This window comes from Gadus macrocephalus, chromosome 13 (assembly GCF_031168955.1).
Source record: "Gadus macrocephalus chromosome 13, ASM3116895v1".
NCBI lineage: Eukaryota > Metazoa > Chordata > Actinopteri > Gadiformes > Gadidae > Gadus > Gadus macrocephalus.
Window position 1 is genome coordinate 4,308,012 of NC_082394.1, and position 25,103 is coordinate 4,333,114.

A 25,103-nucleotide genomic window follows, 5' to 3' on the forward strand; every position below is an offset into this window, starting at 1 on the left:
TGGTTGTGCTGATATGATCTCTTACTGCTAAATATGTATTGGATTGAGGGGATGGTTTATTTGGGGAGAGAGGGGCTAGTTATGTTTCGGTTTGGCCAACTACTGTGAAGGGAAGCTTTCAGAAACCTCTAGTGTGCAGGGAGGTGCCTTGCTAGGGGGTGAGTTTACTAGTCTAGGGGCTCAGTGTTCTCTGCTAGGGGACGAGTGTCCTGCTAGGGGGGGGTGAATGTCCTCTGAGGAGTGCGTGTTCTGCTAGGGGCTGAGTGTCCTTGTCTAGGGGGTCAGTGTCCTTTCGTAAAGGTTGCTCAGGAGTAACCTATGCTAAAGGATGCATCGGGGCAGTGTCCTCTAAGAATTTCTAGAATTCGAACCACCTTTCCACCAAGTACTTCTACTACATCTGCATAGGAAGGAAATTTCCTATGCAAAAAAGAGAATTTGTAGTCTCCCCTGAACAACCTTTACGAAAGGAAAAAAAGACTAGAAATTGAATGTTTATTTTTCATTGAATGTTTACATAAAGTTGCACTGGGTGCCCACCCAGTGCAACTTTATGTAAACATTCAATGAAAAATAAACAGTACATTTCTAGTCTTTTTTACACGTAAGTTTCAATAACTCCATACCATTACATATCGACATTCAAGGAGCAAAGATGAGACGTCGTTGTGTGGTGAGAACTGATAGGAAATCGTAAACAACAACAATCGCCGGTGGGGAGAAGTCATTTTTCCATTGACTGGAAGCCTGCTTTATTTATTGTAGGTTACAAAAAATAAAGAAAATGGCGGCATTGTTGTTATCGATTTTGTATCAGTTCTCACCACACAACGACGTCTCATCTTTGCTGCTTAAATGTCGGTATGTAATGGTATGGAGTTATTGAAACTTACTACGTGTAAAAAAGACTAGAAATTGAATGTTTATTTTTAAGCCTCGAAAGTTGCACTGGGTGCCTTTAAAAGGATATTTAAAGCAACATGCCCCCGACGAAGTTTACCGACTCTATGCGAAGACGCATGAGAGACACGGTAACGAAGAGGAATAGAATAGAAGAAAATACAATTGATAATAATGCATACCAATTCCAGAAACGCATTATTTGAATAGAAATGAAATCATTTATTGCTTGTTATTAAGCACACAATACACCGTAAGAAAATTAAATGCCGACTTCACATTTAAGAGACTACTGGGGGAAGTTAATTCCAACATCAACATAAGTTGAGCATTTTTTTTTCACATGTGAATTGGGATTCAAGTGGCCTAAAATATTTCCAGTTTGGCCAAGTCCGACCTAAGTGATTCTCACTGCTGGCGACAACCTGATCGAAATCAATACAAGAACGCATGGATTAAAAGAGCGCTTGTTGTCGTCCAATTTCGGAAAACTGTCGTTCCACCCTAGAGACGCTAGAGGTCAGCAATACTCCCCGTCGTGCAATGACTTCGGTTGGGAAAAGTGGAGTCGAATTAATTTTAAACATTGCTGTCTTTTCCTGTGTTCGAAAGGAAGCACCTTTTCATCTCTCCTTGACCCGATGACTTTTTCCACAAAGGTTAAGTAATTGAGGCATATAGGTTAGGAGTTTTGACTATTCGTAGTAGAGGCCCCCGGACTGACAGGTGAAGAATCATCCTACCTTGTATTTTAATGAAGGGTAATTATAACCCGAACAGCTACCACAGGGAAACGCCCAGAAATGAACCTCCCGGTCACGGGGAGGAAACGAAACCTTATTTCTAAACCTTCAGACACAACAACATGACCGCCAGAGAGTTTCTGGAGATTGAGCTGCGGCTGAACGCGGAGCTCGACCAGTTGGTGTTCGGTCCCCCGGTGCGGTACGTGTACCGCCCGCTGCATTACGCCTGGGAGCCGCACCAAGCCTTCGTCCAGAGGTTCTGTCGGGGGGGCCAGAGTGTCCTGTTCCTGGGGATGAACCCCGGACCTTTCGGCATGACGCAGACGGGGGTGAGGATTTTCACCACATCATTCAATGTTTTGCGGGAATTTCGTGATACATAGATATTTAAGTCAGTTTAATTCACAAATTTGTAAATATTTTGTTTTCGGGCGGCAGTAGCTCAACAAGTAGAGCGGGTTGACTGGTAACCGGAAGGTTGCTAGTTCGATCCCCGGCTCCTCCTCGCGAGTGTTGAAATGTCCCTGAGCATGAGCATGTCGCATCATCCTCATTAGTCCTGGCTGTCACCTTGCAACGTTGTGAATGTGTGTATGAACCGTTGTAAGTCACTTTTTATAAAATCTTCTAAATATAATGTTTTTATTCCCTTCTCCAGGTCCCGTTCGGGGAGGTCAACTTGGTGCGCGACTGGTTCGGGATCACGGGCGAGGTGGGGCGTCCCGCGGAGGAGCACCCCAAGAAACCCGTCAGAGGGTTCGCCACCACCAAGAGCGAAGTGAGCGGGGGCCGCTTCTGGGGCCTCTTCCGGCAGCTCTGCCGGGAGCCGGAGCGGTTCTTCCGCCACTGCTATGTGCACAACCTGTGCCCGCTATCGTTCATGGCTGAGAGCGGCAAGAACGTCACGCCCCCGGAGCTGGCGGTGGAGGAGCGCAACGCCCTCCTGGCGCTGTGTGACGCGGCGCTGTGCCAGATTGTCCGGGTGCTGGGGGTCACCATGGTGATCGCCGTCGGACGGTTTGCGGAGACACGGGCGAGGGAAGCTCTGGCGGCCGCCGGTATGGGCGACGTGAGGGTGGAGTGGCTCACGCATCCCTCTCCCAGTAACCCTCAAGCCAATACGGGCTGGGCAGAGGTTGCTATGGCTACGCTGGAGAAACTGGATGTCCTCTCTCTCTTGACGGACCAGTGACTGTCCGAGTGTACCTGCTGTCTCATCATGGAGGATGTTGGACTCACTGCACTGGGACCAGTGAGCGGTTTTATTCCACAATAATGGGGCTCTTCTGGAGAGCCTTATTTTTTTTAACTTATTCTATCTTTATTTCTGACACTAATAGTTAATATATAGCATAGGAGCATTTTTCAGATATTTATTTAGGATTGCATCTGCACTGTAAATCTTATGCTCGGGTAGCATAAACCTGCAGGGTTTTCCTTTGCATTCAAAGGGATTTTAAAGTCATTGTAAGACCCATTTCTTAAATTCATGGGTATAGGAACACTAATCTTCCAAAAAGCTGTTTTCTTTGCAATATGTGCATCATCTCGATGCCTTGAAGAGAGGTAGTACCAACATGTACCTTTTTATGTTTTATTTATTTTAGGCGAAAATAAACTGATCATTTACTGGGTTCAATGCCCAGTATCCATCAGTAGGCATCATGAGAAGCACCTAACATAGTTTCTGCTGTTGCGTCTGTCCAAGAGGCTAGCTAGTCTTTATCAGAAAATCCACGATTTCCAGCTGTGTTATAACATGACCAGGTAATAATAATTATTATTATTTCAAAACCTTGTCATAATCTGTCAGATGTCTATTAAATGACAGTTGACCACAAGGCGATTCTATCTATGCCTCTTCTTAAATGTTTTAGTCGGCAGAGGCTTGTAATGCTGCGCAGCATGATAAGCATGATAAGGTGCAGGGAGCAGAAAGAGTTGACATGGGTGATAATTTTCAGTTTCATTATTTTATCAGCTGAGGGCTTATTCATTGCCATAACAACGTGAGCTAATCAACGAGTAGGCCTACAACATGTTCTAATACATGAGACTCAAGAAAACGCCCTCAGCTGATAAAAGGTGTCAGAGGGAGGGGCGCAAACGGCAGAGGGGACTTAGTGTCTTATTTATTTTACTTATTTTATTTTATTTGAATTTTAAATAAACATAATACCAAGGGTCAGAAGTTTTACCAGAATTTTGATTTTACAAAGTCATGACAGAGGGACTTCGTGTCTTTATTCATGCTTGAAAGATTAACATATATTATTTTTTTTGAAAAGGAATAAGCTGGTGAAGCTGACAAGTGACCAATTTTTACTGTTTAAACATATTTTTAATTAAATGCAAACCCCAGTGAATCATTTGCTCTTGTTTCTCTGTTTTGAGATTCACACAGACTTGGCTGTCTTGTTCAAACGTTACAAATTTAGTAAATAAGCTGAACTTGGAAATTGTTTTAAGTTGTTGCAGATGTTATCTTCGCTAATTTTATGAATCTATTTGATAATAAGGAATGCACAATGCTGGTGCAAGCAACTCCTACAGTTGTTTTGTACAGATAAATATATAAATATTAGCAGGTTCTCAATATAGTAGGCTATTGCAATTCAGGGAGGGCGCCTCCTATAGTTGGAATGACAGAAAATAATTGAAAACCACTGGTCTAGAACATGCTGTACTTGATAAGCTCACGTTGTTATGGCAATGAAAACGCCCTCAGCTGATAAAATAATGCCAGCGGGTTTTTTTAAACTGAAAAATATCACCCTTTTTCTTTTGCATCAGAACAAGATTTCTTTTGCATCGAAAGTTTTATAAAAATGTATGGGTCCCTGAAAGTGAGACAACATAGTTTAGTGCTACCGAAATAGTGGTCTGTTTCTCATAGTATTAGGCTATCATGTTGCATTGTTGATTTTTTTGCATCACAAGTTTTATAAAAATGTATGTTGATACAATTTATAAAACTGTATGGGTCCATGAAAGTGAGGCGATATAATTTAGTGCTCCCGAAATAGTGGTCTGTTTCTCATATTATTAATCTAGTACCAGTGTGTTCAAGAAACATAAAAAAAAGGGGAAAATATGGTCATTTTGGAGGGAAACTTGCGCAAAGGAAATTTAATATACCTCAAATTTGTGATTACAATTCACATCCATTTGATTATTCCTTCATCCAAACAGTCTTTTTTCCTTTCACCACGTTAGTGGTTCAGAACCGCATTATTTAGATGACACTGCCAGCTATTGGCTTAGACATACAACAGAATAGTATAGAAAATAAAGGTCGGACAGGACAAAATAAAAATCATGGATAATATAATACTACATAATACTACATTTACAAAAGTGTTGTCTATAACTCAGATAAAAAGGTTACGTTTTAAACAATTTATTTATTTTTTAAGAGCTAGAGACTAGCCACAATGTGTTTAATCCTTTCCTCTGGGATGAAATACTCATTGGTATTATGAGTTTAACTGAGGTTACAAAAGGTTTGTGCTTTTCTGACAATAAACCAGCAGACTGTTCAAAAATATACAATGTGTTGGATTGATAGATAAATAGATCGATTTACCCCCCACCAGAATAAATTTAGGATCAGGTCACCCTAAAATGTAGCAGAATGCAGGAAATCCCATCTACGATATTCAAAAATCCCCCCCCTTATATAATTCATATACCCCTGTGGCTTCCTGAGACTGAGCCCCCCCAAAAGTCAGAACCTAGAATCGCCCGTTGGCTGCGATGAGAGCCACCGATTAAAGCTTGGCGGGCCGCATGAGTCCAGCCAGGTCGGTGAGTGTCCACCAGGGGGCAGTATAGCACGCGTTTCTAAGGCTGCCCGAAGAAGAACACAAAGGAACGCAACCAGATCCTCTGCAAATGGCTGAAATCAGAGAATATAGCCCGACTGACAGGTGAAGAATCATCGTACCTTGTCTTTTAATGCAGGGTAATTATAACCGGACAGCTAACAATGAACCACGGGGAACAGCCCAGAAATTAACCTCCCGGTCACGGGGAGGAAAACGAAAGCCTGTCCCATATTTGTAAACCCACCAACAACATGAGCGCTAGAGCCTTTCTGGAAGTTGAGCTGCGGCTGAACGCGGACCTCGACCGGCTGGGGTTCGGCCCCCCGGTACGGTACGTGTACCGCCCGCTGCAGTACGCTTGGGAGCCACACCAAGCCTTCGTCCAGAGGTTCTGTCGGGGGGGCCAGAGTGTCCTGTTCCTGGGGATGAACCCCGGGCCTTTCGGCATGGCGCAGACGGGGGTGAGGAAGTATATAATAATAATAATAATACATTTAATTTATTGAGTATATTAACCACACCATTGACTGTTTTGCAGGAATTTCGTGATACATAGATAGTTGATGTTAATATGAACGCGTAGCCTATAGTTAGGCTACAGCTGTCGACTTCAAGTTAAGGAACAAACGCAATGAAATGCAATGTTTTCGTCCGGCAGTAGCTCAGTAGGTACAGCGTGTTGACTGGTAACCGGGAGGTTGCTAGTTCGATCCCCGGCTCCTCCTAGCTGAGTGTCGAGGTGTCCCTGAGTAAGACGCCTCACCCTGACTTGGCGAGTTGGCCTTGTATCGTTGACTACGCCGTCGGGGAGTGAATGTGTGCATGAACCGTTGTAAGTCGCTTTTGATAAAATCCCCTAAATTTTAATGTAACGTTTTTATTCCCTTCTCCAGGTCCCGTTCGGGGAGGTCAACGTGGTGCGCGACTGGTTCGGGATCACGGGCGAGGTGGGGCGTCCCGCGGAGGAGCACCCCAAGAGACTCATCACAGGGTTGGCCAGCACCAAGAGCGAAGTGAGCGGGGCTCGCTTCTGGGGCCTCTTCCGGCAGCTCTGCGGGGAGCCGCAGCGGTTCTTCCGCCACTGCTTTGTGCACAACCTGTGCCCGCTCATGTTCATGGCTGAGAGCGGCAAGAACCTCACGCCCCCGGAGCTGGCGGTGGAGGAGCGCAACGCCCTGCTGGCGCTGTGTGACGCGGCGTTGTGCCAGGCGGTCCGGGCGCTGGGGGTCACCATGGTGATCGGCGTGGGACGGGTGGCGGAGCACCGGGCGAGGAAAGCTCTGGCGGCCGCCGGTATGGGCGACGTGAGGGTGGAGGGGATCATGCATCCCTCCCCCAGGAACCCTCAAGCCAATAAGGGCTGGGCAGAGGTCGCTATGGTTACGCTGGAGGAACTGGGTGTCCTTGCTCTTTTGAGGAACGAGTGACCCCTGGGCCAAGTGTACCTTCAGTGAGAGCCGCCTCGTCATGGTGGATGTTGAACTCACTGCACTGGGACCAGTGAGAACCGCCTCGTCATGGTGGATGTTGAACTCACTGCACTGGGACCAGTGAGAACCGCCTCGTCATGGTGGATGTTGAACTCACTGCACTGGGACCAGTGAGAACCGTCTCGTCATGGTGGATGTTGAACTCACTGCACTGGGACCAGTGAGAACTGCCTCGTCATGGTGGATGTTGAACTCGCAGCACTGGGACCAGTTAGCTGTTTTATTCCCCAATAGCTGAGGGGAAAAGCCTTCTGGAAAGCCTTCTTTTTAGCTTAATCTATCTTGATTTCTGACACTAATGGAAAGACAGTTAACTCTTTATTAATATATATCAGGGGAGCATTTTTAGATATTTATTTGGAATCGCATCTGCACTGTAAATCTTATGCTCAGCTAGCATAAACCTGCAGGGTTTTCCTTTGCATTCAAAGGGATTTAAAAGTCATTGAAAGACTGCTTTCTTAAATCATGGGTATAGGAACACTAATCTTCCAAAGAGCTGTTTTTTTTTGCAATATGTGCATCATCTCGATGCCTTGAAGAGAGGTAGTACCAACATGTACCTTTTTATGTTTTATTCATTTTAGGTGAAAAGGAACAGCCATTATTTACTGGGTTTGATGCCCAGTATCACCCAGTAGGCATCATGAGGAGATCCCAGTCGCTCTCTAGGACATTGTCTCCTAATTGACAATAGTTCTGCTTTTACACTAACGGGAAAAACCACTCCATTGGTTTTCTCAAAGACCATATTTAATTCATTTCCTCCTTGTGCTGAACACAATACACTTTTTGTTTTCACAATTTAATACTATTCAACGTATTTAAAAACTTTGTCAAGAAAGTTATCATGTTTTGTTGCTTCCTTTATTTTAAATAAAATATTTTCAAAATGATTTGAATACAGTTGACGATTGACAGTTGACAATCGATTGCAAAACCCGTTACAGTGTAAATCAGATCTCATGCACGGTTAATAATATTAATAATTTACTTAATGAGTCACTAAGGATGAATGTGATTGCAAGGTTTGTTGAAGACAAATAATCTTCAGGCAACTTGTCACAAGGACATGGATATCCAATACCGATGGGAAAGAGTTTATCATAATTAAAGCAAGCCATTATTCATCATCAAATGTTCCACCAATGATGATAGGTAGGCCTATCTCTGCAATGTCTCATGTCCAATCACAGCGCGTTCTCTGTGGCCAATCACAGCCCATTCTCTGGGGCCAATCACAGCGCGTTCTCTGTGGCCAATCACAGCGCAGTCTATCTCATTAGCTCCTAATTAAGTTCAGGTTTGTCACTCAGCCCCTATATTAAGGCAATCACGTGGTGTTGTGTTTCTTTTATTTTTGCCTTGGGTGGTGGCAAACCAGCTGCAAGCTTGGTCTCTAGCTGGTATTTTTATACTTTTTTTTTATCACTACCAAACTCGAGACCCTGTAACCTCCATGGAACCTGACGCGGTTCTTCTGACTCAACAAGCCGGACCACGTGGTCACCAGCGCAGTCTTCACCGACTGACACCGCAGTGAGCAAGCCAATACTATTCCTTATTAGCTTGTTGAAGTTATGACCTGGGTGAAGTTTAATTGATTTGTTTGGGCTGTTGGCTTCAGGTGAGCCGTGTTGTGGATTACTAAACTGCATACATGGGCTTAAAACCTCTCTGCTGATTATTATTTATTTTTTACGAATTCAGATTGTATTTTGATGAAAAAGCCTAATTGTGAACTTTCAGGTTTACGTAATTGCAGAACCTTAAATTCTTGGCGTATTATATTGTGAAATTAGCCTTGCTTCCCCCCCGCAAACTTCAACATGCTACTACCACTGTTTTGCTGCCTTGCTGATTGTAATGTTTTCAGTGTTGTGGTGGTTGTTCTCTACACTGTGCCTGACTCAATTGACTTATGGGGGGGCCCCTTTGGCCCCCCCATAACGTCTGTCACAACATTGGTGGGAGACCTGTGGCCTGGATGGTTGTGAGACCTGTGGCCTGGATGGTTGTGTGGCCTGGATGGTTGTGAGACCTGTGGCCTGGATGGTTGTGAGACCTGTGGCCTGGATGGTTGTGAGACCTGTGGCCTAGATGGTTGTGAGACCTGTGGCCTGGATGGTTGTGAGACCTGTGGCCTGGATGGTTGTGAGACCTGTGGCCTGGATGGTTGTGTGGCCTGGATGGTTGTGAGACCTGTGGCCTGGATGGTTGTGAGACCTGTGGCCACGATGGTTGTGAGACCTGTGGCCACGATGGTTGTGAGACCTGTGGCCTGGATGGTTGTGAGACCTGTGGCCACGATGGTTGTGAGACCTGTGGCCACGATGGTTGTGAGACCTGTGGCCACGATGGTTGTGAGACCTGTGGCCTGGATGGTTGGGAGACCTGTGGCCGACGATGGTTGGGAGACCTGTGGCCGGCGATGGTTGAGGGGCCGGCGATGGTGGGGAGAATTGGATCCAGGAGAAGTTGTCGCAACTTTGAAATCAACCAGGAATGTCAACCGGACCAATGTTTGACAGCTTCCCTCTAACAAGTCTCAACATATTTTGGTGTTCTAAACAACTTGTCAAGCTCTGATCACAAGCTCCACTGGATAAAGGACATCCTGTGCAAGGCTGCATTTAATTCTGTGCCTACATTTGATTGGCTGGCAGGGCTGTTTGTACAGGCCGCTGACTGACTTGTGAGGAAGGCATCACTAGTCCAACGCAACGGTCATGAGATTTGTGTTCCGTTAGGTTTAAAAGGTGGGTGCTGTGCATTTCTAGTTCTGTATTAGTAGACTGATGGCATGTCTTTTAGAAATTACTTTATTTACCAGAAACATCCTCACTGGCAAATTCAGCTGCTTCAGTACATTTCACTTTGAAGTTCGGTGTGTCATTTGCATATTGGAAGATTTGTACCATAAAGGCAAGTGAACATTATTAAGAGATTAACTGAGTATCTTGATGGTAAGACTTAACGTATTAACCTTCATGCATGTGGTTTTTACCAGGCATGGCTCATGCTAGACTTCATCATGAAGATGCTTGTAAACCAGGAGTGGGGTTCGGGCTGGGCAGCATTTATCTGTAGAACATCAGTTTTAAGATGTGGTTTCATTGGTAACATTTGCAGATTTAGAATCTGCATTGAATAAATGTCCAGGTTATTTTAAGCTACAATCTACTTGATTTGCTAAGCATTGCGACTTTGGAAATTCATGTTTTTGTTAAGTTAGCCCAATATCAAATAATGAAGGCGTTCCTCATTGATGGTACCGTCAGTATCCTGAGCATTTATACCCCTGATGAGCAAGACTTCAACTTCTCCTCAAACGGTATGTCTAAAGTATGATGATGCCATTTTGTGTTTCAACCTTTGACCCTTTGGTCACTCTATTGTAACTGATCTTTCGCAGATTTATCCATCGACTGGTTGTCTTGAGGAGGATGAATCCGGTTGACGCCCCTCCTGGGAGGTAAGGGCCACTTCCATGCATGTTGACGGTGTTTTAAAGGAGTAAATCAAAGTATCTTTAGGAGCTGAAGGACGGGCGGCCAGCTTCAGCGGTCCTGATGGATGTGGAAGGGTATGATGCTGGAAAACAAATTGTTAAATTTCTCTGCTTGATAGAATGTGGCTCTTTTTGAGACTAGCTACACTCGTATTTATTAACAAACATTCTCCTTCACTAGGTATAGGTTCAGGATTGGTCTTGGGTCAAGTTTACCCTTTAGAGCGCCGAATAGAAATTGATGCATCAATGCACAATTTCAAAGTACGTAGACTACACGAGTCAGCTGCAGGTGTGGCAGTGACTGCTTGTGTTAAGACGGGCTAGTTTATCCCCATCCTGGTGGTACCAAGTGGTCAGTGATGGGTTTGGGTAGTGGCTATGGTAGTCTACTCCCAGCCGGAAGATGATGATGATGATGTTGATTGAGCAGCTGCTGCAGGTGGACCAGTGTGTTGCACCGACACTTAAGGCTCATCTTGAGCTGTACTAGCTGGTCACAGAAGAGACTGGTACTTAATATAGCAGGGAGCTTTCAGTTCGCCCTCTAATGGGAGGAAACCCACGTGAGTCGTGGGCTTTTTTTTTTTGTATTCTCTTGTAAATGTAAGCATACAGAGTTGCTGAAAAGTACATCAACACACTGCTAAATGTAGTCTTGTTCCTTGTGTCCTGAGCCAGCAGGTACCTGGCCGGTCGCAGCTTCACCAGGTGGGTGGGGGAACATGGTCCATGGAAAGAAAAAGGTGCATTTCATGTGTTGAAACTGAAGTCGTAGGTTTTGGACCTCCGCTGAGTGACCCGTGACATGAAGTCTGCTATGGTGCCGTCCACATCAGACCTTTCAGAGTCGGCATTCGCTGGTGGACACCAAGGCCCAGTCTGCAGAGGGTTGTGGATCCTCCAGGGACGAGTTGCTGCTTCTTGTTTGCTGCGAGTGGAAATAAACGTATTGGATGATTACACATGTGGATACTTCAATAGTAATCAGTGTTTGACGTCATTGTTCCAAAATTTTCACAAAATAAATGTTTGCATAAAATATGTTGGGAGTGTTTTCCTTTGCATTGTATGCAGAATTTATCAAATTTTGTTCTTCGCATCTTCATTAGTCTGATGGGGAGGTCTCATTTCTGAGACTTCAAACAGCTGTGCATCTCTAAATATCAGCGTCAAAGGAAGATACTTTGAAATACATGACGTCACAATTCATGATTGAACTAGAAAGTTGGAAAGATGAAGGCTTTCAGTAAACTGGTTCCTGCATCACCTTCACGTGTAAATTCATCCCTGGTTGATGGCGCGGTTAAGCCTCACCGATGCAAGTTAACTGAGGCAGGCCGTGGTTGAGTATCGGGCTGTTCCTTTCGGTCAGTGGTCAAAGAGCCCAGGTGACCTTCATAGTTTCTTTAGGACCTCTGAAATGTTTATTGAGATCTGTGGGAAAAGTAAGTCATGAAAAACGGCTACAATACAGCAGACTGCAGGCATTTATGCGCAGATTTCTACAGGCGGGAATTAATACAACTGGGCAAAGATTGATTTTTACACTAACGGGGCAGGGACTGACACTAACTGGGCAGTGCTGGAGTCAGGAGGGATCAGATGTTGAGTCAGGGTTGTCCGTCGAAGCAGGGTCTCCCAGAGAACAGTTCAGGTCAACTTGTCTACAGGAGTGGATGCAGGCCTACGCGTGATGAACCAGCCCTTTACCTAGACCTGTTTATCGTTCCCTGGACCCGTAAACAGTTGGCACGTGATCGGATATGTGTTATGTAATGATCATGCTTTAACCAAATTCCCCTCTGTAAGACGATCACACACCGTCTCTTCTTCTGGGTTTCAACACAGAAGCACCACATGCATACACACATGCACACTTCTGTGCGAGTAAATTAATTGGTATTCAGACAGCTGGCAGGTTTATGCTATTAATAATTTTCCAGGGGGATTTAAAATACGTAAATATACTGCCTCCCTGCTGCTACTGAGAAACACATTGTGCAACAACTAGAGCAATAGCAGCACATTCATGTTTCATGTCTGAGCCTTTCTGAAATGGGAGATGTAGTCTATACTCTGAATCGCCGCACATTGGTATGCGTTATGTATGTGTTCTGCGGGACTACATCTCCCATGAGAGTGTGAGCGCACTGTGTTGGTACACAGTCCACATGCTACAAGTCCCTCATCTGAACAGATGACTGCTCAGTTTATATGAATGCGACCTCCAAGGCATATGCAGCCCAACATTTAATCAGACTTTTCTGGACACCCTAAGATCTACTCTTCAGGTAAGTTCTGAAAGGTTGTTCATGAAAGTTACAACTCTGTTAATAGCTCAATCTGTCAGTCACAATTGTAAGAAAGGAGAACTATTGTTACATCTAGGATATATTTAGTTTACATTATAATGTATGATGACATTTTATCTTAAATGTTATTTTATTTGAAATATAGAAACTTAATCAACCACCAGACAACCATTTCGTTGAAGGTGTGAACTGAACATTCATTGCAGTGAAGCTTTAGGGGATTTTTTGGTATGATTTTTATTTTTAAAATTATTTTACCTTCCAGAAGAACGGCCATTGTTACATTCAGCAGTGACATATATCCTCTGAACAATAGAACATATCCACTATCCGTTGGATACCTTTAGACTGTTGTTTACCAACACCTTGGAACCGAGACCCCCACAAACATGACCCCCAGCATCATGACCGGCAGCATAGCAGCCCTAGTGTCATGTTTCGCCGCCTGTTCTGGGCTGGCCGGCCACCAGAAACCGTTGAAGCATCTCGGTGGTCTCCCTCTGGACAGCAGCATGGGGGAACTAGCCATGCGATTGATACACTAACAGGGCAGGGATTGATGCTTACTGGGCCGGGATTGATACTTACTGGACAGGGTTTGATACTTACTAGACACTAGACAGGGATTCATCCACTTACGGGACATGGATCGATAAATTTACTGGGCAGGGATTGAATCACTTTATGGGCAGGGATTGATACTTACTGGGCAGGGATTGATACTTACTGGGCAGGGATTGAATCAATTTATTGGCAGGGATTGATACTCACTTGGCAATGCAGGGGTCAGCCCGGAGGGAGCAGATGTTGAGTCACGGCCGTCCACTGAAGCAGACTCTGGCCTCACCCAGAGAACAGTTCAGATCAGGACAGCTTCTTTCCACTGGAGTGGATGCAAGCTCCCGGAAGTACATCCTCTGAACTATACACCATATCCCCTGTCTCTCAGAAACCTTTAGACTGTTGTTCACCAACACCTTGGAACCCAGACCCCCGCTACCATGGCCCCCAGCATACAAGTCCTAAGTGTCATGTTTCACCGCCTGTTCTGGGCTGGCCTGCCACCTGAACCCCTTAAAGCATGTCGCTGTTCTCCCTCCAGACAGCACTATGGGGGAACCGGCCAGCGTGGTGTTCCGTAACGTGGGCCAGACGTACTTCCCTGAGACCAGGGTGGACTGCCACTACAGCGTCTCCTCCCAGCACCGCTGGAGCTCCAAGGACTGGGTCGGCCTCTTCCAGGTGAGCAGAGCGCACGAGGGAGGCAACCCACTCCTGGTTGTCTTTGGTGCTGTGGTGTGATGTTCTGGTCTCTGTGGTGTGACTGTTCTGGGGTCTGTGGCGTGACTGTTCTGAGCTGTGGTCTGACTGTTCTGAGCTGTGGTCTGACTGTTTTCTGAGCGCTGTGGGGTGACTGTTTTGGGGTCTGTGGTCTGACTTTTCCGAGCTGTGGTGTGACTGTTCTGAAGTCTTTGGTCTGACTGTCCTGGTGGTCTTCTGGGGGTCTTCTGGGGGTCTCCAGGTGGGCTGGTCCTCGGTGAAGAACTACCACACCTACACCTGGGCTCCTGTCCCTGAGGGCCGCTCTAAAGGGGTCCATCACAACTGCTGTGCCGTCTTTCAGGGTACGAGGTTTTTTCAATCCTACAAAAAATAATTAGTATATTATTTTGACATTATACAATTAGTTATTAATTCTCTAAAGTAACATTATTTTATTTGCATATGAATTCTTTTATCTTGTTAGTTAGGGTTAGCCAATTCTATTTCTAATAGATTCATGAAAGATTCATAATGGCATTACATGTTAGCGGACCCCGTTAGCGGACTTTGTTAGCGGACCCTGTTAGCACACCCTGTTAGCGGACCCTGTTAGCACACCTTGTTAGCCGACCCTGTTAGCCAACCCTGTTAGCTCACACTGTTAGCTGACCCTGTTAGCTCAGCCTATTAGCCGACCCTGTTAGCCGACCCTGTTAGCGGACCCTGTTAGCGGACCCTGTTAGCTCACCCTGTTAGCGGACCCTGTTAGCTCACCTTGTTAGCGGACCCTGTTAGCTCACTCTGTTAGCGGACCCTGTTAGCGGACCCTGTTAGCGGACCCTGTTAGCTCACCCTGTTAGCTGACCCAAGTAGCTAACAGAACATCCCTGGTTCCTGAGCAGCGTTCTACCTGCCCCGGCCCGGCCCCGCCCAGTACCAGTTCGTCTACGTGAACGAGGGCGGGTTCGTCTGGGCCCGCAGCCCTCCCTTCACCTTCTGCTCCCCGGAGCCGCTGGACGACCTGGAGACAGTGACGGAGGAGCGCGACGAGGAGGAAGGAGAGCGCGACGAAGAGGAGGAGGAGATGCTCCTGGTCATCCCCAAGGCCCAGCTCCTCAAGGTTAGTTGGACCGTTAACTGGGCGTCCACAGACACAGCTGACTGAGTTTGTCTTCGCTGCTGGCCAATGAAGCGCTTACGAGCCCCGCCTCCAGCGACATGATTGGTCGAAACCAATCGACCAATCGGTAGCAGTACTGCATCCTCCTCAACCCCGTTGGTCCTCCCCGTGCCTCTCTCCTTCCCAGAGCCAGCTGGACGACAGTCTGAAGGGCCAGCAGGGCATGAGGCTGGAGCTGGAGCTGTCCCAGAGAGGCAAGGACGAGGAGACGCAGAGACACGAGACGGAGCGGGCCGAGTGGGAGCAGGAGAGGGCGGCCTTGCAGAAGGAGATCTCTGAGCTCAGAGCGGACGTGGGCCAGAGCTGTGACAAGCTGAGGAGGGTGGAGGGAAGGAACAAGGTACAGAGAGACTCACGGGAGAGGGAATCATGGGACCTTATGTTGGTTGCTGTATGTGACTCACAAGTAATGAGCAGTCTGCCCAAAAGTGTGTAGAATGCAGTGGTTTGTGTGTTGTTGTGGCGCAAACACACACACACACACACACACACACACACACACACACACACACACACACACACACACACACAATAAGACACGGACGGATAGACACACACACAAAGGCACGCAGACACACACACACAGATTAGACTACGGATGAATCGATCAGTCATACAAAGTGAAAGCATCGGCCCGTCACACGTGAGGGGTAACGGGCCGATGTGTGACAGGACGTGCAGGAGACGGGAGACAGCCTGTCCATGGAGCTGACGCAGCTGCTGTTGGAGAAGGAGGAGGACGAGCAGCGGATCAGAGAGCTGGAGGAAGACGTGCAGGTGCTCAGCGACTGTGGGAGGGAGACGGACACCGCCCTGGAGAGGTAACCGTGGCGACGAGGGCCTCCAGTCCCTCATCTTGTGTCTCCTCTGTAGAACCAGGTCTACTCATGTACCGTGTCTCCTCTGTAGAACCAGCTCATGTACTGTTTCTCCTCTCCCCCGTCAGGATGAAGGAGAGGGTGAAGAAGATGTGTGACCAGCTGAAGTACGAGGAGGAGAAGAGGAAGGCCGTGCAGGTATATGAAGGCTGAACTGTTGACGAATGAAATGGTCACACCGTTGGGACGAGGACCCGGCAGCAGATTTTAAACTAGCAAAACCACCTAGAGAGTAAACTACAAAACAGAGCCTCAAAAACGACAAATACTATAAATAACTATGACTACTACAGACAGACTCAACCATTAGTCTTAAAACCAATTGTACAGTGTGAGTTATATATTGTTTGATAAAGGAATTTTATTAGATTAGATTAGGCTTTATTGATCCTTTTGGGATGACTCCCTCAAGGAAATTGATTGATTTTATAGGATAGGATAGGATATATTTATTTGTCATTGGACAGAAGTACAACGAAATTCAGTGCACTCACGTACTGGTCTCATTTAAAAATAGTTTGTGTATTGTATGATAAGCCTGAGTTAATGCATTGTATGATAAGTAAGTTAGCTATACTTAGTCTATTGTATGTTGACGGTACTGTTTGGTTAGTGTACGTATTGCGACGCAGGCGGAGAAGCTAAACCTCAGAGAAAGTGCTTCATGTTTCCGCACCACCTGTAATGTCCTCTGACGGTGTCCCTGACAGGTGGAGCACCAGGCGGCGCTGGCGGCGGTGCGCTCGCTGCAGGAGCGCCTGGAGGCCAGCGAGCGCGTGGGGGAGGGCCTCCGGCGGGAGATGGGGGAGCTGGGGCTCCAGCGGGGGGCCTCCCAGGGGGAGCTGCACCAGACGCGGCTGCAGGCGGCCCGGCTCACCCTGCAGCTCTCGGAGCAGGAGCTGGCCTTCAAGGAGGGCCAGGCCAGCTGGGCCCAGGAGAGGGACGCCTACCGCAAGGCCGCCCAGGTGAGGGGGGGGGGACGACAGCAGGGTTTAATTTACATGGAGGGCGTTTAGCAGACCCTTTTATCCATAACGACTGACAATAAGAACATTTGTCAGAAGAAAGAGCAACAACAATATATCTCTGTCGGTACAGTGAGGATGTTCATAGAACCGAGTGCCAAGCACTAACCATCTCTAGGTTAATTGTAAGGGCAGTGGTAATGTTTTGATGTGTCTCAAATGAGGGTGGAGCAGAGTTAATGTGTTTAGTGTCTCTCTGAAGGTGGAGCAGTGTTCACGAGTTTAGTGTCTCTCTGAAGGTGGAGCAGGGTTAACGTGTTTAGTGTCTCTCTGAAGGTGGAGCAGTGTTCACGAGTTTAGTGTCTCTCTGAAGGTGGAGCAGTTAACGTGTTTAGTGTCTCTTTGAAGGTGGAGCAGAGTTAACGTGTTGTTGTCTCTCTGAAGGTGGAGCAGAGTTAACGTGTTGTTGTCTCTCTGAAGGTGGAGCAGAGTTAACGTGTTGTTGTCTCTCTGAAGGTGGAGCAGGGTTAACGTGTTGTTGTCTCTCTGAAGGTGGAGCAGGGTTAACGTGTTGTTGTCTCTCTGAAGGTGGAGCAGGGTTAACGTGTTTAGTGTCTCTCTGAAGGTGGAGCAGAGTTAACGTGTTTAGTGTCTCTCTGAAGGTGGAGCAGTTAACGTGTTTAGTGTCTCTCTGAAGGTGGAGCAGTTAACGTGTTGTTGTCTCTCTGAAGGTGGAGCAGAGTTAACGTGTTGTTGTCTCTCTGAAGGTGGAGCAGAGTAGGGTGTAGCAGGGTTCATGTGTTTAGTGTCTCTCTGCAGGTGGAGCAGAGTAAGGTGGAGCAGTGTTAACACGTGTTGTTGTCTCTGAAGGTGGAGCAGAGTAAGGTGGCGCAGCTGAGCCGGGAGGTGCAGTGCCGGGAGGAGTGGCTGGGGGAGGAGCGGAGGGAGAGGGAGGAGCTGGAGGCGGACCTGGAGCGGCAGAAGGAGTGCAACAGGGTGAGTCAGTCCGTCAACATCCGGTGTTGACATCCTGCTGGGTGTCAACACCGGGAGGGTAAACGCATCAAGGGTTTTAAAATAGAAGCTGCTGTACGCCACTTAGACCTCCAGGAACTCTGTTGACTGGTTCATATTACGCATGGAGAAATCCCAGTGATTAAACATACGCTAGTGGTATCCATTGGGACTCTCTAAATCGACGCCACTTCGACCTGGGCGGGACTTTACGTCCTACGTCACTCGCTATGGGTGTGCATGTGTGCGCATAGCCGTCACTCGCGATGGGTGTGCATGTGAGAAAGGTTTTGGCTTTAGTGTAATGGGTTGGTAATAACGGTTCTGATGATTTTTCTGATGGAAAAGTGGTCTTTTATTTCCATAATCTTTGTTCAGTGAACTCATAAACCCGTTTGTTAGTTAGCAGTTAAACAAAATGCGATCTCTTTGTTTACAGATACCAACGACCAACTGATGATTGGGGGTTCGATTCCCTAGTGGTGCAAGGTTTTTTCTTTCATTTTGGACTGCACACACATCGCGAGTGACGGATACTCGCACAATGTACACACATCACTGTCTTTACAATTTCTAGGAACCCGAAGTTTAAAGATTGTCAAGTGGTTAACTCTTGAATCGCATGTACTAAGACCTGATGGGTTAGTGGTCAGAGAACGACTCATTAACGCGGGGATAAGGGGTTCGATTCCTTAATGAAGCTAGCTTTTTTCTTTCATATTGGACTGGATGTTTGCATGCCATTTTGCGTAACTTGTAGTTTATGATGAAGAAATGTTACTGGGGTTAAGGTTAGGGTAACGCTAAGGGTAAGACACAAAGTGTTTTTGCAACACAATATTTCTTACAATAACAAAGTCCAAAGTTTTGATGACTCCAGTAGGAAACTTAAGATACCTAGAGAAATGCGTGAGTGCTCACAAAACATCAACAAGTCAGCAGTGTGGTACAGGGTGATCATTTCTGATATACAGTACAAAAGCTGAAACTATTAGCCAGGAGTGGGAGATGCAGACGCAGACGCAGACGTGGGAAGCAATAAGACGCACCAACACACAGTTGCCTGTTGCAAAATGGTTCAGAGTTTAATAGAAATAGTTAGGGTTAGCTGGTATGGCGTTATCTGGTATGGCTATTGTCTAATGTTAGCTTAGTTCGTGTTGTTTCGTCATGTTAATCGCTAGTAACAGTAAGTCATTTGTAGAAATATAGCCTATCATCACAGACTGTAGGAATGTCACCCACCCTCCATCGCGTACGACACTGACGCTCGTAATCTGTAGTGCAAGGGAGTTCGTGCACAGATCCCTGAGACAAACGGCTACGCGCACACATGCAAACCCATAGCGAGTGACGTAGGACGTAAAGTCCCGCCCAGGTCGAAGTGGCGTCGATTTAGAGAGTCCCGGTATCCATTAGCGTATTGGCAACAGCCAGAAGAGCCACGAGGGTGACACAAGTATGCCGTAAACATTTCCTGGTACCGCGTTCATGTGGATCGCCGCAGCGTGAGGACGGTCCAGTCAGACCGGCTCGGATTCCCCCCCCCGCTCCGGTCCCCGATGAAAACACGGTCGTGTTGTTTATCATGTTGCATCTAAACTCAGCATCGCTGCCCCCTGCAGGCGACGCTGGGCGATGCGAAGCGGGAGGCGCAGGAGCTGAGGGCCCAGCTGAGGGCCGTGCAGAAGGAGAGCGAGCCGCAGCACGTAGAGAGACAGGCAAGGGCCCCCCGCTGGGACACCGCTTTATAAAGGTCCAGGAACCTTGGAAGAAAGACCTAATTGATTTGAAGATTCTTAGTTCGGTTTTATTTCATTGTATTTGTATAGCCCTTATTCACAGCGGTATAGGCTCAAAGGGCTTAACAGGCCTTATATGTCATATCTCACCCCCGGTACTGCTGACGTCGTGGCGGGCAGGACCTGGAAGGCTACGTGCGTCACCTGGAGCAGAGGCTGGGCATCCCCCCACGCTGTGAGTGTTTTACCCCCCCCCCCCCCCCCCCCCCCCCCGCTCTGACACCTCAGCTCACGGAGCGGTAGAGACACACGGTGGTAACGAACGCTGCTCTCCCCTCAGCCGATGGCGGCCGGCTCAGTCCGGACGGGTCCGGAACGCCGGAGAGCCCGGGAGAGGAGGGGGACACGGACAACGCTCCCGACGCAGACACACAGGTGGGGTGAGTGTGTGTGTGTGTGTGTGTGTGTGTATTTATGTGCCACAACAACACATAAATCGCTGCTTACTTCAGAGTTAGTACTCGTAGTACTAGGGTTATTAATACTCAGTGTAATTAATAGTTAATACTCAGTGTTGTCAATAGTTGATACTCTGTTATTCCCCTCTTCTGAACTATGTTATATTTACGTCATTCTCTTTTGGTGTCTCTTGGAACCTGAATGGAAGAGCAGGAGTCTGACTCTGAGGGCGAGGAAGTCGGACCGCTGGCTGCGCCTTAACACCTCGTCTGCTGAGGTGATCCCCCGAGAGACCAGGAGAACCACTGGGTTGACCCCCCCCCCCCCCCACGCACACACACACACACACACACACACACACTTCAGATAGAGCACTGGCTTACAGAAAGTCCTAGCATAAGCACTAATGTTCTGGATAACTTCTTCTGAGGGATACACTGACAGTAGAATAGCTAGTTCTAAGATACAACATGGAATGTCAAACAGGCTTGTCATGTTAAGCTCCGTTTGTAAGAGTCTTAACACATTATTCTCTGTCCCTCCACAGATCATTGACTGGCGCCCTCTTGTGGTGACATTGAGAACTGAGGGTTACTGATCATCTCCGTTAGGATCTACTGTCTCTAGTCATGTGTTCTGGCGTACTGAGATGCAGTGAGCCAGTAGAAGTGTGTATATTATACCTTCGTACTTTGAATGTCTTAAAACCAAATTATCAGAGCTTTTGAACATTTGTGTGCGACTTAATTTGTAGAATAAGTGGGCACCTTTGAAGTTGGATCAGTGTTACATCACACCTAACCGTGAAGAAAGAGACGGTAGAGAAAGAGACAAGGACTGAGAAGGTCCATAACTTCTCCAGCTCAACATCTCCAGATTAACATTCATGCCTCGTGTTGTTGGTTCATGTCTTAAACTTCAATATGTTGAGGTTATATGATGCTTTGTGTAATTTATAATACAAGTTTTCAACTTCAATGTGTGTTTAGATTATATGATGAGTTGGGTAATATATAATGCTTGTTTTAAACTTTAATTTGTTTTTAGATTATATGATGAGTTTGGAAATATGTATTTTTTTAGGATGCTACTCATGACTTCTGCATGTGTGTGAATTCTGGTACACCTGTGAAATGAGTTGTTGAATTCTGTATGGAGTGAGAGTTGAGGGAGTCAGGGAGATTGAACGAGTGTTAATCCATTGTGTTTGGAAGCTCCTTTCATAAGGATCAATAAATGCCATGACCGGAGTCTTGTCTTTGGATCACGTTACGTTGAATTGTTTTACGGGATAACAAAGATTACAAGTTGAAACATCTGTTAAAAATCGATTATTTATCAAAATACAAGAACATCACAGTCAAAACAATCCAGCAAAAGTTTGACATACTTTCATCAACATATAAAGCATCAGCCACCGTTTGGAAGTCCGGTTCTTTGGTATCGGTTCTGTAGGGTCGCCCTGGCTTCGAAGGTCAACGTTAAGAGTTCATGGGCTGAAAGGATCCCTGAATAATCAGTTCCAGAGGTTTTGCATAATAACGAGCTTCCGAGAAAAAACGATATATTGTAATAATCAAACATTAACACAAATATATTCAAAGAATTCAAAACAAGTAACAGAAAGAAAAAAGACATCCTTAGCATTAGAATAAATCTTACATCATAAAATATTTTAACTTTGACAATATGGAACACGAAAGTGCACAAATGTTCATCGGGTTCCTAAATGCATCGTCTGGGAGAATGGGTCAGAGGATGCTGTTCGCCTCACCATTAACTCACGTCCATCTCTACTCTTAAGCCTTTTCCAGCAGTCTTGCTTTTAAAACCCTCTCAGACTGCTACCCAGGCGTTTGGCCCTTAGTGTTCATCTTGCATCCGTAGTTTCAGAATTTCATTTCACACCAACAAAAATACAATATATTTTAATAAAGCTTATACCTTCAGCATGTTTTTGTAAAATCATCCGTTAAAACGTCCAAGCTGTGATCGGGATAGAGAGGTACCAATTGTGCAAATATTGTGTGTCTATCTGTGTGTGAACAGAATGATGGATTTGGAGTGTTACCACACCTAGGATTGTGGTTCCTCGTTAAGAGACAACGTAACGTTGTAAGTAAGGCCGTGTTGAGCTGTCTGTGAAGGATATGTGTTGTGTAGTGATTGTGTCTCCTGCCGCATCAAATCCTGGTCGGTCCAGAATCCATCGTAAATGGTGCAGGAATATCTCCAAATATTGGTTGTTTATTAAATACTGCACCCGCGTTGATGCCGTCACCCTGAGTTATTGTACATGTAATGTTCCTGTTTTTTCATAACCGTCATATCTTCAGCATTATCAGCTCAGCGGTCCGGCACGCAAGCTACGAAAAGATCTGAGCTAAACTGCATACCTGATATTCATCAATATGTTTAGGCTCTCTCTCTCTCTCGGCCTCGCTCTCGGCCTCACTGTGCTGATGCCTCTTTGAGAAATTAATACTAACAATAACGTAACAATAAAAAATTCTCCCATCAAACGTTAATAGGACTCAATGACAATGATACAACAAAAAACAAACAAATACACCGCTAGGCCATGCCCTCTCCTCCCTCCTCCCTCCGTGGGGGACAACGCCAAGCCACGCCCACCCACAGGGGTCACCACTAAGCCACGCCCACCCACAGGGACAACGCTAAGCTACGCCCACCACGGGACAGCGCAAAAACTAACCCACCCATGGGGGACAACACTAAGCCACACCCACCCGCAGGGACAACGCTAAGCCACGCCCACCCATGGGGGACAACACTGAGCCACATCCACCCACAGGGACAACGCTAAGCCACGCCCACCCACATGGACGACGCTAAGCCACGCCCACCCACGGGTTACAGCGCTGAGCCACGCCCACCCATGGGCACATCAACATACGAAGAAAGTCTACATGATGAAGGAGAAAAAAAACATAGAAATAGAAAAATAATGTTTATATTTCATGAAGGAATAAGGCGGGTCCTGAAAGGCCTCCGATAGAGGAGGTGCTGGTGAACCCTCTGAACACGGCGTAGGAGACAGTGTTCCAGATGTGGCGGTAGTGCGTCCCCCCCGCCGGCCCCCCCCTCTCACCGCAGTCCCCCTGGGGGGTCTGGCTCCATGCTGACAATATCGGACAGTCTTGTATTTGGCAGAGTACGGATGTTGCAGCCCCTCCCCCCCCCCCCCCCCCAGTGCTCCTCCACTGGCTCTAGTGCTTTGCCCCCCCCTCCCCCCTCCCTCCCTCATGTTCATTTGGTGTGTATGTGTGTGTCGCTGGGCGTGTGTGTGTGTGTCCTGACCTATTGACCTATATACACGGATGGGGGGGGGGGGAGGAGGGGGGGGGGTCTGGGTCGGCCCGGGACGGGGGGGGGGTATCTTCGTGTGAAGTCTCTCTCTCCCTCCCCCCCCCCCCCCCCCCCCACACTCTCCCCCAGTGGGGGTCACCTCACGGCAGCCCCGCCACCGCCCCCCCCCCACAGCTCCTCCTCGCTGTCCCCCCCCCCCCTCCTCTGTCTCCTCCTCTTCTGCTCGGCGGGGGCGGAGCACGACGTCGCTCGCTCCTCCTGCTCCTTCTTGATGGTCGGGGTGGGGGCGGCGGGCGGGGCCGGGGGCGGGGCCGGGGGCGGGGCCGACGGCTTCGGGGCGGGGTCCGCGGGGGTCTTGGCGGCCGGCTTGTCCCCGGACTCGCTGCTGCTGTCCTCGAAGGCCTCCGGGTTCTCCAGCATCTCCCGGATCAGAGGCGGCATCGGGCCGGGGATCTCCATCTTCAGGGTGATGGCCCGCTCAGCACCTGGGGAGGGACACAGAGAGACACACCTTAATACACACACCTGGGACACAGAGACGTCAATGCACACACTGTTACACACACTGATACACACACCTGGGACACAGAGACGTCAATACACACACTGATACACACACCTGGGACACAGAGACGTCAATACACACACTGATACACACACCTGGGACACACACCTGGGACACAGAGACGTCAATACACACACTGATACACACACTGATACACACACCTGGGACACAGAGACATCAATACACACACTGATACACACACTGATACACTCATAACTATACACATAACTACACACACCGGGGACACAGAGTGACACACAACTACACAGACCTGGGACACCAGACACAGAGAGACACAGAGACTTAAGTACACACACTAACACACACACACACCTCGGACACAGAGATACACATCAATACACACACTCATTCACACTCCTGGGACACCGGACACAGAGAGACACATCAATACACACACTTATTCACACACCTGGGACACAGAGACATCGACACACACATCAATACACACAACGGGGACACAGAGACATCGACACACACATCAATACACACAACGGGGACACAGAGACATCGACACACACATCAATACACACAACGGGGACACAGAGACATCGACACACACATCAATACACACAACGGGGACACAGAGACACATAACTACACACACCTGGGACACCAGAAACAGAGAGACACACATAACCTCACACAGACAGAGCCGGGTCACGTGACCCTCGGAGCCGGGTCACGTGACCCTCGGAGCCGGGTCACGTGACCCCAGGGGGGCGGGCCGGGGACTGACCCTTGGTGCTGATGCCCCGGAGGTCGGTGACCTTCATCAGCATGCGGGGGAACATGTGGGGCTTGTTGGGCCGGCGCCGGCGGGCGTAGATCTTCAGCGCCTCCAGCAGCGGCTCCTGCAGCTGGTCCACCTTGGCCGGCTCCTCCAGGGTCCATGCGAGT

General features: G+C 47.5%; 3 protein-coding genes and 1 long non-coding RNA gene across 14 annotated transcripts; 3 read left to right on the forward strand and 1 right to left on the reverse strand.

Annotated features, from left to right (window-relative positions):
- The first annotated feature begins 964 nt into the window (after positions 1 to 964).
- Positions 965 to 7,859, forward strand: smug1 (single-strand-selective monofunctional uracil-DNA glycosylase 1). 3 transcript variants are annotated; one of them, XM_060068544.1, is made up of 2 exons: positions 965 to 1,975; positions 2,305 to 4,012. In XM_060068544.1, the coding sequence occupies exons 1-2, from the start codon at positions 1,766 to 1,768 to the stop codon at positions 2,836 to 2,838; spliced, it is 744 nt and encodes a 247-aa protein (XP_059924527.1). In that variant the 5' UTR covers positions 965 to 1,765; the 3' UTR covers positions 2,839 to 4,012. The 3 variants fall into 3 exon arrangements, with proteins under 3 accessions (XP_059924527.1, XP_059924526.1, XP_059924525.1); XM_060068543.1 differs by lacking the exon at positions 2,305 to 4,012 and adding an exon at positions 6,367 to 7,859 and having other exon boundaries at positions 970 to 1,975; XM_060068542.1 differs by lacking the exons at positions 965 to 1,975; positions 2,305 to 4,012 and adding exons at positions 5,472 to 5,934; positions 6,367 to 7,859.
- Positions 7,860 to 9,148: 1,289 nt separating this feature from the next.
- LOC132470216 (uncharacterized) lies at positions 9,149 to 11,423 on the forward strand. Of its 2 annotated transcripts, XR_009528601.1 has the most exons (4): positions 9,149 to 10,297; positions 10,379 to 10,438; positions 10,500 to 11,040; positions 11,156 to 11,423. It is a non-coding gene; the product is annotated as an uncharacterized LOC132470216 (long non-coding RNA). The 2 variants fall into 2 exon arrangements; XR_009528600.1 differs by having other exon boundaries at positions 9,149 to 11,040.
- Positions 11,424 to 12,538: 1,115 nt separating this feature from the next.
- On the forward strand, positions 12,539 to 21,540 carry calcoco1b (calcium binding and coiled-coil domain 1b). Of its 8 annotated transcripts, none has more exons than XM_060068450.1 (14): positions 12,539 to 12,768; positions 13,892 to 14,031; positions 14,312 to 14,414; positions 14,955 to 15,172; positions 15,360 to 15,572; positions 15,905 to 16,053; positions 16,179 to 16,248; positions 16,821 to 17,075; positions 17,946 to 18,071; positions 19,715 to 19,810; positions 20,012 to 20,066; positions 20,172 to 20,271; positions 20,504 to 20,597; positions 20,837 to 21,540. In XM_060068450.1, exons 2-14 carry the CDS (start codon positions 13,900 to 13,902, stop codon positions 20,843 to 20,845), a joined length of 1,620 nt encoding a protein of 539 aa, XP_059924433.1. In that variant the 5' UTR covers positions 12,539 to 12,768; positions 13,892 to 13,899; the 3' UTR covers positions 20,846 to 21,540. The 8 variants fall into 8 exon arrangements, 7 of the variants coding, with proteins under 7 accessions (XP_059924433.1, XP_059924431.1, XP_059924430.1 ...); XM_060068448.1 differs by having other exon boundaries at positions 20,172 to 20,266; positions 20,499 to 20,597; XM_060068447.1 differs by having other exon boundaries at positions 12,540 to 12,768; positions 13,896 to 14,031; positions 20,172 to 20,266; positions 20,499 to 20,567; positions 20,838 to 21,540.
- A 2,200-nt stretch (positions 21,541 to 23,740) lies between these two features.
- Positions 23,741 to 25,094, reverse strand: rargb (retinoic acid receptor, gamma b). The gene is made up of 2 exons (XM_060068568.1): positions 24,943 to 25,094; positions 23,741 to 24,105 (listed from the first exon to the last, which is right to left on the reverse strand). Exons 1-2 carry the CDS (start codon positions 24,995 to 24,997, stop codon positions 23,756 to 23,758), a joined length of 405 nt encoding a protein of 134 aa, XP_059924551.1. The 5' UTR covers positions 24,998 to 25,094; the 3' UTR covers positions 23,741 to 23,755.
- Between the last annotated feature and the right edge of the window lie 9 nt (positions 25,095 to 25,103).

Bases quoted from the DNA above. Each gene is read 5' to 3' on its own strand.
- smug1 (XM_060068544.1), top strand. From the start codon at position 1,766: ATGACCGCCAGAGAGTTTCTGGAGATTGAGCTGCGGCTGAACGCGGAG. The intron at 1,976-2,304 runs GTGAGGATTTTC...TCCCTTCTCCAG, and splicing joins TCGGCATGACGCAGACGGGG to GTCCCGTTCGGGGAGGTCAA.
- calcoco1b (XM_060068447.1), top strand. From the start codon at position 13,900: ATGGGGGAACCGGCCAGCGTGGTGTTCCGTAACGTGGGCCAGACGTAC. The intron at 14,032-14,311 runs GTGAGCAGAGCG...GGGGGTCTCCAG, and splicing joins ACTGGGTCGGCCTCTTCCAG to GTGGGCTGGTCCTCGGTGAA. The intron at 20,267-20,498 runs GTGGGGTGAGTG...CCTGAATGGAAG, and splicing joins CTCCCGACGCAGACACACAG to AGCAGGAGTCTGACTCTGAG.
- rargb (XM_060068568.1), bottom strand. From the start codon at position 24,997: ATGTTCCCCCGCATGCTGATGAAGGTCACCGACCTCCGGGGCATCAGC. The intron at 24,106-24,942 runs GTCAGTCCCCGG...GTCCCTCCCCAG, and splicing joins CCGGGGCATCAGCACCAAGG to GTGCTGAGCGGGCCATCACC.